The sequence below is a fragment of the Bubalus kerabau genome, chromosome X, assembly GCF_029407905.1.
Source record: "Bubalus kerabau isolate K-KA32 ecotype Philippines breed swamp buffalo chromosome X, PCC_UOA_SB_1v2, whole genome shotgun sequence".
NCBI lineage: Eukaryota > Metazoa > Chordata > Mammalia > Artiodactyla > Bovidae > Bubalus > Bubalus kerabau.
The window spans coordinates 7598902-7611042 of record NC_073647.1 but is presented as its reverse complement, the minus strand read 5'-3'; the positions used below and the strand labels follow the sequence as shown (position 1 = coordinate 7611042).

Here is a 12141-nt window from a genome sequence, read left to right as displayed (position 1 = left end):
TGCCTGTTACTCCAGGTATCTCTTGACTTTCTACTTTTGCATTCCAGTCCCCTATAAAAATAAAAAAAAAAAAAAAAAAAAAAAAAAGAAAAGGACATCTTTTTGGATGTGTTAGTTCTAGAAGGTCTTGTAGGTCTTCATAGAACCGTTCAACCTCAGCTTCTTCAGCATTACTGGTCGGGGCATAGACTTGGATTACTGTGATATTGAATGGTTTGCCCTGGGAATGAACAGAGATCATGCTGTCATTTTTGAGATTTCATCCACGTACTTCATTTGGACTCCTTTGTTGACTGTGATGGCTACTCCTTTTCTTTTAAGGGGTTCCTGCCCACAGTAGTAGATACAATGGTCATCCAAGCTAGATTCACCCATTCCAGTCCACCTTAGTTCACGGATTCCTAAAATGTCAACATGTATTCTGCTGCTTTTGGATGGGATGCTCTGTCAGTCCATTAAGTCTAATATGTCATTTGAGGTCAGTGTTTCCTTATTGATTTTCTGTCTGGATGATCTGCCCGGTGATGTAAGTGGGGTGTCACAGTCCTGAATATCATGTTTACTGTCAGTTTCTCCTTTATGTTTGTTAGTACCTACTGTATGTATTTTAGGTGCTCTTACGTTGGGTGCCTATATATTTACAGTTGTTACATCTTCTTGAGTTGATTCTATGTTCGTTATATAATGTCTCTCTCTTGTTATGGTCTCTGTTTGAAAGACTAGTTTATCTGATACAAGTGTTGCTACCCCAGCTTTCTTTTGATTTACATTTGCATGGGATACCTTTTTCCATCCTCTCACTTTTGGTCTGAGTATTTAGATCTGAAGGGAGACTCCTGTAGGCAGCCTGTATGTGGAATTTGTTTCTGTGTCGAGTCAGCCACTCTGTGTCTTTTAATTGAAGCATTTATTCCATGTATATTTAAAGTAATTATTGGTAGGTATATATTCACTGCCATTTTGCTCATTCTTTTCTTTTTGTTCTTTTCTTCTTCTTTGCTCTCTTCCTTTGTGATTTGATGGCTTTCTTTAGTGTAATGTTTGGATTCCTTTCTCTTTTGTTGTATGTGTGTCCATTATAGATTTTTGGTTTGTGGTTACCATGCGGTTTATATAGCTAGTGTATTCGGTTATACTTAAATATACATATGTTTGTATATGTATTCTCGTCCACATTCTTTTCCATTACAGTTTATTATAAGATACTGAATAACCTTCCCTGTGCTATGCAGTAAATCCTTCTTGTTTATCTATTTTTTATATGGTAGTGTGCATCTGTTAATCCCATACTCCCAATTTATTCCCTCTCCTCAATAACCATAAATTTGTTTTCTACCACTGTGATTCTGTTTCTGTTTTGTAAAAGAGTTCATTTTACTGTTTTTTGATACTGCATGTAAGTGATACCTTATAATGTTTGTCGTTGTTGGAATTAATTCACTTTGCCTAACACTATCCAGGTGCACCCACATGGTCACAAATGGCAGAATTTCATTCTTTTTATGGCTGAGTAATATTCCATTGTATATACATACCACATCTTTATCCATTCATCTGTTGATGAACACTTAGAGTGCGTCCATGTTTTAGCTATTGTAAACAGTGCCACTGTGAACATTGGTGTATGTGTATCTTTTTTAATTAGAATTTGCTCTTTTCTAGATCTATGCCCAGATGTGGGATGAGCAGTGTTGAGAATCTTTTCATGTGCTTGATGGCCATCTATATGACTTCTTTGAAAAAATGTCTGGGCATAATTTCCAAACTACTGAAATAGCTCATACAACTTAATAACAACAGCAACGAAAACCCAACCCAATCAAAAAAGGGGCAGAAGACCAAAACAGAGATTTCTCCAAAGAAGACATGTGTGTGTGTGTGCACATTTGTGTCCAACTCTTTGTGACCACATGAATTCTTGTCCTGGAAACTCCACACACAGAGAAGCCTGACAGGCTACAGTCCCATACATTCAAAATGAGTTGGACACGATAGAGCACATATGTGCCCACACATGCACACATGTCTTCTTTGGAGAAATGTGTATTTAGGTCTTCTCATTTTTTTGATTGGGTTGTTTTTTGTTGTTGTTATTGAGTTGTATGAGCTGTTTGCATATTTTGAAAATTTAGCTCATGTCGATTGCATCATTCGCGAAGACTTTGTTCTATTCCGTAAACCTATGGACTTTCGTTTTCTTTATGGCTTCCTTTGCTGTGTAAAAGCTTATAACTTTACTTTTTATTCTTTTCTTATTTGTGTTAATAGCCTTTTCTTTTTCGCTTAGACAAGTTCCTTTAACATTTCTTGTAAAGCATGTGTTGTGGTGTTGAACACTTAGCTTTTACTTGTCTCTAAAAGTCTTTATCCCTTCTTCAACTCTGAATGATAGCTTTTCCAGGTAGAGTATTCTTTGCTGTAGATTTTTCCCCTTTGATCACATTAAATATACTCTGTCACTTCCTCTGGTCATCAGAGCTATATGCTCCAGGGGTGTTTTCTATATGGGCTGCATGAGCCCTTCTGTTGTGGTGGGCTGAGGACCATGGGTGGACCCCTGGTCTGTTGGTTACCAGGCATTGCCTAGTGCATAGGCTGCTGGCCCACCGGTGTTTGGGGCTGGGTCCTGGGACCTCTGGTGGGCAAGTGTGGTTCTTGGGTGACTGGGGACTCAGAAGCTCCTATGGCAAATGACTTGTTGGTGAGTGAGGCTGTGTCCCTGCCTGGCTAGCTGCTTGGTTTGGGGTGTGCCAGGATTAGTGCCAATAGACTGGTGAGAGGGCTGGGTCACAGTGCTAATAATCTAGAGGGAGGATTTCAAACTGGCCCTTGCCAGCAGCAGAGTGCTCACGGTCCAACGAGCACCTTAAATGGCTGCTGCCAGCATCTGTGTCCCCAGGGTGAGCTGTAGTTGTTTCCTGCCTCTGCAGGAGATTCTCCAGATCAACAGGTAGGTCTGACCGAGGCTCCTTTCAAATCACTGCTTCTGCCCTGGGTCCCGGAGCATGTGAGATTTTGGGTTCACCCTTTCAGAGTGGAGTCTCAGTTTCTCACAGCTCCTGGGTCTCCTGAAAGGAAGCCCTGCTGGCCTTCAAAGCCAAATGTTCCGAGGGATTATCTTCCCAGCTCAGGACCCCAGGCTAGGAAATCTAGTGTGCTCAGACTCCTTGCTTCTTGTGGTGAATCTCTTCAATTATAAGTAAGTAAGTAAGTAAGTAAGTGAAGTCACTCAGTCGTGTCTGACTCTTTGTGACCCCATGGACTGTAGCCTACCAGGCTTCTCCGTCCATGGGATTCTCCAGGCAAGAATACTGGAGTGGGTTGCCATTTTCTTCTATCCTCCTGTATACTGGTTGCCTGGTGGCTCAGATGGTTAAGAATCTACCTGTAATGCAGGAGACCTGGGTTTGACTCCTGGGTTGGGAAGATCCCCTGGAGGAGGGCTTGGCAATCCACTCCAGTTTTCTTGCCTGGAGAATCGCCATGGACAGAGAAGCAGGGTGGGCTCCAGTCCATGGCATCCCAAAGAGTGGGACACAGCTGAGCGACTAAGCCCAGGACATATGGGTTGCCGACCTGTGGGTGTGAGTCTTGACTATACCCCTTCTCCACCCTTCCTGTCCATCTTACCGTGTCTCCTTCTTCATATCTGTAGTTGTGGAAGATCTTGTCTGCTCATCTTTCAGGTCATTCTCATCAATAGCTTCTCTGTATATAGTTGTAATTTTGGTGTGCCCAAGGGAGGAAGTAAGCTCAGAGTTTTCTTATGCTGTTATCTTGGCTACTCTCTGAGTAAATATCTTAGATAGTGAGACATGTACAACATTATTTCATTTCGTGCATAATGTCAAATGCTGAATATTTGTAATTCTTCCCCCTCAGACAGGAGCTTGCAAGACGCATGGGAGTGACTGAAGATTGAATGCAGGTGAGTAAACTGGAAAAAAGCAGTTTGGCATAACAGCCATTCTAAAACCCACTTCGGGAACTGGATACCTTGTCCTGGACATTCTCACATTGGTTTGTGTTTGCAGCCTTCACTATGTTTGGAAAGAAAGATTGGAACTTCTGGACTTTGGGGCCAGAATAGATACCTCTTCAGTAAAGTAAACTCTTTCTAACACTGATACCCTTCAGGGGGCAATTCTCTGTGGACTCATGTTGGGGCTGAGTCTGACTTGGGAATTATTCAAATTAATGCACCAAATAGCTGGGTTTTAAGGGGGTCCACCCCTTGAGTGGCAACTCACTCCAATATTCTTGCCTGGAGAATCCCCATGGACAGAGGGGCCTGGTGGGCTACAGTCCATGGGGTCACAAAGAGCCGGACACGACTGAGCGACTAAGCATGCAAGGGGGTCCAAGTATAGTAAATTATTTAAAATATTTAAGCCAGGCATCAGCTCTTTCTGCAAGGAGTGAATTTTCAAGTATTCAGCCATTTGGGTAAGGGAATAATTCACCTCAGGACGCAACGTATGAGCAACAAATGTACGTTTAGTTTAGCTGAGACTGATGGGGAGGGGCATCATTTAAAATTCCAAGTGCTGGATCCTCCTGCTGTTGTTTTTGTGTGTTTGGTAGAGCAACGCAGGAGACACAAGAGACGTGGGGTCCATCCCTATTTTAAGAAGACCTCCTGGAGTAGGAATTGGTAACCTGCTTCAGTATTCTTGCCTGGAAAATACCATGGACAGAGGAGCCTGGCAGGCTCTGTGGGGTTGCAAAGAGTCAGACACAACTGAGCACACACATACTCACACTCACAACAGTGTAGAGTTTCAGCTGTAAATTTTAATTTTCTGAAATTGTTTGAAGTGCAGCCTGAAAACATTGCTAACATAGTAGGTTGTGCATTATGATGGAGATGAAGGAAAGGTTTGCAACCCTTAGGAATTTGTCGATATATATTTTAAAGTTGAGTCTGAGAAAATTGGGCACTATTAATATATTTATTGGAGATACTGCATATATGCAGCATTATGAAACTACCAGATATATGAGTGAATATTATTTTTAGCAATTTCTTATGTGTAAGGATTTTTTCCTGCCCTTTTCATACTGTTTTCAGGGATTGGTTTTGAAGAAGTTCTCTCTGATTGTCCATGGTCCATGGCTCTCAGCCAGTAGCTTACTTGTGTTAATTTGAAGTACTCGCCCATTTACTTAGATGGTAATGACTACTTGGTACCTCCAGGCACAGAAAGTGAATATTTGTTCTTTGAACAGAGTAAGTTGTATCAGGGGAATATTTTTTCAAAGTAGAAAATTAAGAAAGGAAGGAAGAAAAATCAGGAAGGTTTTATTATTTGCTTTGCTGCCGAGCCCCTGTGTGAGGGCAGTGATGGATGCGGGCTGCAGACCTGGTCGGGGTGGGGGTGGGGGTGGGGGTGGGGGTCTGCAAAGCAAGGCTGGGAGCCTAAGGCCAGGGGCTGGGCTCACAGTCAGGTCTGGCCAGGGCTTGGGAGGCCCGGGCCTCTGCTCTCTCATGAAGGCAAAGCAAGCTCACGGGGAGAGAAAACCTGGTGACATGCTTCTCCGGGGTTCACATAGTGGTCTCTTAGTGGAGTTCTGAAGGGGAACAGGACCCACAGGAAACAAATAAGGGAAAAGAGAGAATGTTCCCATCTATTTCCAAATTCTATGGCACGAATCTCCCAAAGAAATATTTAATGGACACCTCCCCTTGTTTTCACACACAGCAAGAGTTACTCTATGAAAGCAGTACTGGGAATATGGAAGTAGTAGCCGCCAGCACTTCAGTTAGCCAGTTTTACATCTTGTTTATCTTTATGCAGATTTGATCCCTGGTACACTCTATCCCCCGCTCCACAGTGAGCTTTATTAACGTGGCTCCTTAAGACTACCTATTCATGCATCAGAAGGGCCCAGATACTAAGATGGGAGAGGAAAAATGAGGCGATAGAGAGAGGAGGCCTTTGGTTTCATGTAAAATTTGCAGAGTGAAAACATCCAAAAACATTAAATATGATGTAATTCCAACAACTGGGATGCTGAGGGAGCAGTGGCACCCACAGCACAGGTTTTTCTTTCAGTTGTTGAAAGTTGGCTCATATTTCGGAAGGAGCCATTTTGTGAATCCTGACCGACGTGTTTATCAATTCTCTTCCTAATATGCAGGTTGCATGCTCTTGCCTTAATCATGAGGGGACAATGAGGCTCTGCTGGTTGAGAGGCAGCGCCCAGAGAGCAGGGCTATGGGGCACAAGAGACTCTGGTCCAAGGTCCTGCAGCCACACCCAGAGCAGAGGGAGCTGACTGGGTCCTGAGCCTGGGCAAATTTGGAGGGTGGGGCAGGGTGGAGAGTGCAGAGTTGAGAAAGGCAACGGTGGTTGCGTCCTCCCCGCCATCTCTTGGCTGGCCGAGATTTTAAGAATGTTAGTCAATTTGGGCCGAGTTTGTTCCATGGACAGAGGAGCCTGGCAGGCTGCAGTCCATAGGGTCGCCCAGAGTCGGACAGACTGAAGTCACTAAGCAGCAGCGGTATAAACCTCTCTGATCTGCAGTCCGGTACTAAGGCTGTGTCCAGGGCTTCAACTCCACTGGTGTCAGCAGACGAGCCACAGAGTCCCTGGGCCCCCACGACCAAACCTCACTGGCAACACCAGCTCCGTCTCTAGAACCGTCACAGCAGTCCCTGGGGACAGCTTTTATTTACAAACCCAGCCCGTGCCTATTGATTATTTACTGTGCACCAGAGACCGGTCATTCAAAATGGGTCCCGTTCCTCTCAGTATGATTTTAAAAGGCACCCACTTTATCATGTGCTCAACTTCCCCCATCACGAAGGTGCGCCTGCCTAGTGAGTGGGGTTAGTGCCAGGAATAGTAATAGGTGGGAGGAGAGACAAGGCGAGAAGCCAGTCCAGAGCCAGGCACATCATCAGTGCCCACTTGCTGGGGGTGGGGGGTGGGGGAGTTGATGGGAGGGCCTTTAAGTAAATGTCCTAAAAAATTTTAACCAGAAGGAAATAGCTTCTTCTCCTGGTGTAGTTTCCCATCTTCAAGTCACCAAGATTTCCCTGCTCCGTTTTTTCCTGTCTGATATTAACTGGTCCATGTACTAACCCAGCCCCCTTTTTCTCTCTGACTGGAGGTGTGGTTTAATCATAGAAGGGCCAAGTGGAGGAAATATCAGAGAGCACTGAGGTTCAGAGATGCGCCGCCCCTGCTCCCGGCCCACCGTGTGGTCAGCAACAGGGGTGGACCCTGCAACACCGTCCTCATTCAGGAGCTGAATTGTGTCTGGGTCCTTCTGGAGCCGATAACCCTGGAGCTGATGCCCTTGCCGCCCGTGCCCCCCGTGCCCCCCTTGATGCTGCCCGTGCCGCCCTTGATGCCCATGCTGCCCTTACCCCCTCTGTTTCTGCCTCCTCTGCCCTGGATTCTACCACCCTCCATTCACTCCAGCTGCCCTCACGGCCTTGCCTGGTCCCCTACCACCAGTGGCCTTTCTGTAGCCCCGTTTCCTCTTGAATGGTCTCCATGACAGCCTTGTCGAAAGTGCCTTTGAGCCAGATTGAAGTTCTGATATCTCAGCATCAAGCACACAGGGCCTGCCAAGTGCCTGCCAAGTGTGCTACATACACGTGCCGAGTCATTGACCCACTATTTTAGGGCACGTTTTCTGTGTTTTCAATAAAGTTGTGAATTCTCTGCATATTTGTTCTGTGTGTCACATGGGGTTATTGCATCTGATGGAAACTGCTGATCCACAGTCACCATCAGTAGACCACACACATCTCTGAAGTATCCCAGGTGCCCAGGAGGGGTGTACCGAGACCCATCCATTCGCTTCCACCCTCATCTCCAACACCCATCCTTCCCCCACCCTGCAGCACTGGGACCACCTAGATGTGCAAGACGGGTCACTTGGGTCTCCAAGGGAGGAGAGTGTGTTCCAAGGCAGGCCTGAGTCACATTCATGGTGATGAGGTCAGAGGCAAGGACCCCAAGGGCCACTTCTACAGGGGCTGCTCATAGGGCTTTATGGAGGAGAGGGAGCTGGGTGTTCATCTGGTTCTCTCCCAGTTCTGTTCACCACCTTCCCTTTTGCGGAGGATATGCGGGGTGGGTGGGGGCACAGATAGAAACTACCCCAGCAGCAGGGGGAGTTCCTGGCTCTGTAGAGGAAATGCAAGAGGAAACTCTGTCTAGGCCAGTGTGCGACTTTCCCCCTCTCCCAGAGGTGGAAACTTAGCCCTCCTTCCCCAGCTCAGAGTTGATCATGTGGCCTTCAGATATATTTTGTCACCTTCAACATCCTGGGGAGAACCTGGGTTCCAGCTAATTTAATACTGCAAAGAAGGCACTTGGTTGTCTGCTGCCTCAAGCCAGGGAGAGTGGTCCCTTGAGCACTGATGCAGGATAATCACATTATTTAAAAGAAGCAGGAAGACCTTGCCTTTCTTCTTCAAATGGAATTCCCAGGTGGAAACCACCCAGGAAAGGGTATGTGAGGAGAAGGAGCAGGCTATCAGCCAAGTTGGGGGTTGGGGTTGTAGCTGGGGGTTGGGGTGGAGGAGGGGATCATTTGCTGGCAGAGGAAGAGAGTCTCCTCCAGTTGCCCATCCCAGAGGAAGGAGGGACTAAAGAATGGGGAAGGGGAGTGTCCAGGCCCAGAACCTTATGGAACTGGCTCTCTCCAGCCCTTGGCCATGCCAATTTGCCCAAAGAAAACCACATTAAACTCTGGATTTAAAAATAACAGCATTGGGACTTCTCTGGTGGTTCAGTGGCTGGGACTCTGCACTCCCAGTGCTGGGGGCCCGGGTTGGAACACTGGTCAAGGAGCTGGATGTCACACACAGCAACTAAGAGTTCACATGCTGCAACTAAAGAGCCCACACACTGCAAAGAAATGGAAGATCTCTCCTGCCACAACAAAGACCCAGCGTGGAAAAATAAGTAGAATATTTTAAACAGATTATTTCTTCTCTTAAAACAAATAAGAACATTGTGATGGTATCATGGTTTTGTACATATGTCCTGCTACTGCTACTGCTGCTAAGACTCTTCAGTCATGTCCGAAACTGTGTGACCCCATAGACGGCAGCCCACCAGGCTCCCCCGTCTCTGGGATTCTCCAGGCAAGAACGCTGGAGTGGGTTGCCATTTCCTTCTCCAATGCACGAAAATGAAAAGTGAAAGTGAAGTCACTCAGTGGTGTCCGACTCTTAGCAACCCCATGGACTGCAGCCTTCCAGGCTCCATGGGATTTTCCAGGCAAGAGTTGGAGTGGGGTGCCATTGTCTTCTCCAGTATATATGTCCAAACTTGTCCAAATATATACATTAAATATGTGCATTTTTGTATGTTATGTAGCAAGTTGAAATAAATATATAAAGCAACAATAAAGTTTTCGGTAGGTCGGTAAGTTTGGTAAGCTCTGGCACATTAGTCATGTATAATAACTTAATCCTTCAAAGAATGACACACTTATTCATTTGGTCATTGTGTCTTGACTTTTGGTAAAAGGATGGCTTTTGATGAATTGACTTGGAGCCAAATCCAAGACGTCCAAGGCCAAGCTAATGAGGCAGAGTGTTTATTTATGCAAAGGTCCTATCTAGAACCCCCTCCGTGGAGCCCCGTGCTCCAACATGAGAAGGAAAGGGCTGGGATTTTATTCTCACATATGAGTGAGAGAAATCATTCTTGATCCTCTCTCCTAAGGGCCTTTCCCAGGTGGCGCTAGGGGTAAAGAACTCTCCCAGAGACATAAGAGACTGGGGTTCCATCCCTGGCTCAGGAAGATGCCCTGAAGGAAGGCCTGGCAACCCACTCCAATATTCTTGCCTGGAGAATCCCATGGACAGAGGAACCCGCTGGGCTACAGTCCATGGCGTCACAGAGAGTTGGACACGACTGAATCGACTTAGCACAGCAGCACGCCCTGTCCTTTCCTAGTTCCTTTTCTCCCTTTACCTTCCCGATGAGAGGCTATTTGGCAGAATGGGTGTGAAAGGTCAAGAGCATGGTCAAGCTTGGGGTCTGGGTGATGAATGGGGAGAACCACTGCAGATGACTTTTGAGGAGCCCTCTCTTACTAACCCTCAATACCTTAGTGAAGGCATGATGCATACAGAGAGGAGCATGGAACCATATATTACCATATGTAAAATAGATAGCCATTGGGAATTTGCTGTGTGACTCAGGGAACTCAAACAGGGGCATTGTAACAACCTAGAGGGGTGGAATGGGGAGGGAAGTGGGAAGGAGATTCAAGAGGGAGGGGACATATGTACACCTATGGCTGATTCATGTTGATGTTGGGCAGAAACCAACAGAATCCTGTAAAGCAATTATCCTTCAGTGAAAAATGAATAAATTAATACCTGAGTGGCCATCCAACCTGCAAGCAGCTGCAGCAGAAGCCTCAGAAGGAGTTTATGACTCCCTGTTCCCTAGGGTTTTCAGATGGAAAGTTTGAGTGCTGCTCTGGCAACAGCTGAGCTATTTCAAATCCTGAAGATGATGCTGTGAAAGTGCTGCACTCAATGCACCCGCAAATTAGGAAAACTCAGCAGTGGCCACAGGCCTGGAACAGGTCAGTTTTCATTCCAATCTCAAAGAAAGGCAACCCAAAACAGTGTTCCAACTACCACTCAGTTGCACTCATCTCTCATGCTAGCAATGTATTTCTCAAAATTCCCCAAGTTAGGCTTCAACAGTATGTGAACTGAGAACCTCCAGATGTTCACGCTGGATTTAGAAAAGGCAGAGGAACTAGAGATCAAATTGCCGACATCCGTGGGATCATAGAAAAAGCAAGCGGATTCCAGACAAACATCTACTTCTGCTTTATCGGCTATGCCAAAGCCTTTGACTGTGTGGATCACATCAAACTGGGGGAAATTCTTCGAGAGATGGGAATATCAGACCACCTTACCTGCTTCCTGAGACATCTGTAGGCAGATTAAGAAGCAACAGTTAGAACCAGACATGGAACAGGGAACTGGTTCCAAATTGGGAAACGAGTAGACCGTCACCCTGTTTATTTCACTTATATGCAGAGTACATCATGCGAAATGCCAGGATGGATGAATCACAAGCTGGAATCAAGATTGCCAGGAGAAATATCAATAGCCTCAGATATGCAGATGACACCACCCCTATGGCTGAAAGTGAAGAGGAACTGAAGACCACTTGATGAAAGCGAAAGAGGAGAGTGAAAAAGCGGGCTTAAAACTCAACAATCACGAAAGGAAGAGCATGCCATCACTTCATGGCAAATAGATGGGGAAACAATGGAAACAGTAACAGACTTATCTTTTGGGGTTCCAAAATCACTGCAGATGGTGACTTCAGCCATGAAATTAAAAGACGCTTGCTCCTTGGAAGAAAAGCTATGACCAACCTAGACAGCATACTAAAAAGCAGAGACATTACTTTGCTGCCAAAGACCTATCTAGTCAAAGCTCTGGTTTTTCCAGAAGTCATATGTGGATGTGAGAGTTGGCCTGTAAAGAAAGCTGAGTACTGAAGAATTGATGCTTTTGAACTGTGGTGTTGGAGAAGACTCTTGAGAATCCCTTGGACAGCAAAGAGGTCAAACCAGTCAATCTTAAAGGAAATCAGTCCTGAATATTCATTGGAAGGACTGATGCTGAAGCTGAAGCTCCAATACTTTGGCCACCTGATGGGAAGAATTGACTCATTGGAAAGACCCTGATGCTGGGAAAGATTGAAGGCAGGAGGAGAAGGGGACATCACCGACTTGATGGACATGAATTTGAGCAAGCCCCAAGAGTTCTTGATGGACAGGGAAGCCCGGTTACGGCAGTCCATGAATTGCAACGAGTCGGACACGACTGAGCAATTGAACAGAACTGATGGCAACAGCAGTATCAATCAATGGGAAGTAAAACTCCTCTGCTTCAGTTCATTCAAGGATGGGAAATTGGAGACAGCTGAGGGAAGGAGGGTGTCGTCAGTTACAGAAACTTAACCTGACCTCAGTAACAGGAAGAGTCTAGAGTTGCCTTGCTCAGTTTCCTCCCAGCAAGAGGTTAGTTTGCAGGGTTGTGCCACAGGGAATTACAATGATAAATGTCGCAGCTGGTATGTACTGTATTCTTATGTGCTAGTCACTGGGTTAAGGTCTCAGTATTTATCTAGA

At 45.8% G+C, this 12141-nt stretch overlaps 1 protein-coding gene across 1 annotated transcript; it reads left to right on the top strand.

Moving 5' to 3' along the window:
* Window positions 1-3880: 3880 nt before the first annotated feature.
* LOC129639892 (homeobox protein ESX1-like) lies at window positions 3881-7659 on the top strand. Its single transcript, XM_055565184.1, has 2 exons — window positions 3881-3928; window positions 7117-7659. The coding sequence occupies exons 1-2, from the start codon at window positions 3923-3925 to the stop codon at window positions 7507-7509; spliced, it is 399 nt and encodes a 132-aa protein (XP_055421159.1). The 5' UTR covers window positions 3881-3922; the 3' UTR covers window positions 7510-7659.
* Window positions 7660-12141: the final 4482 nt, after the last annotated feature.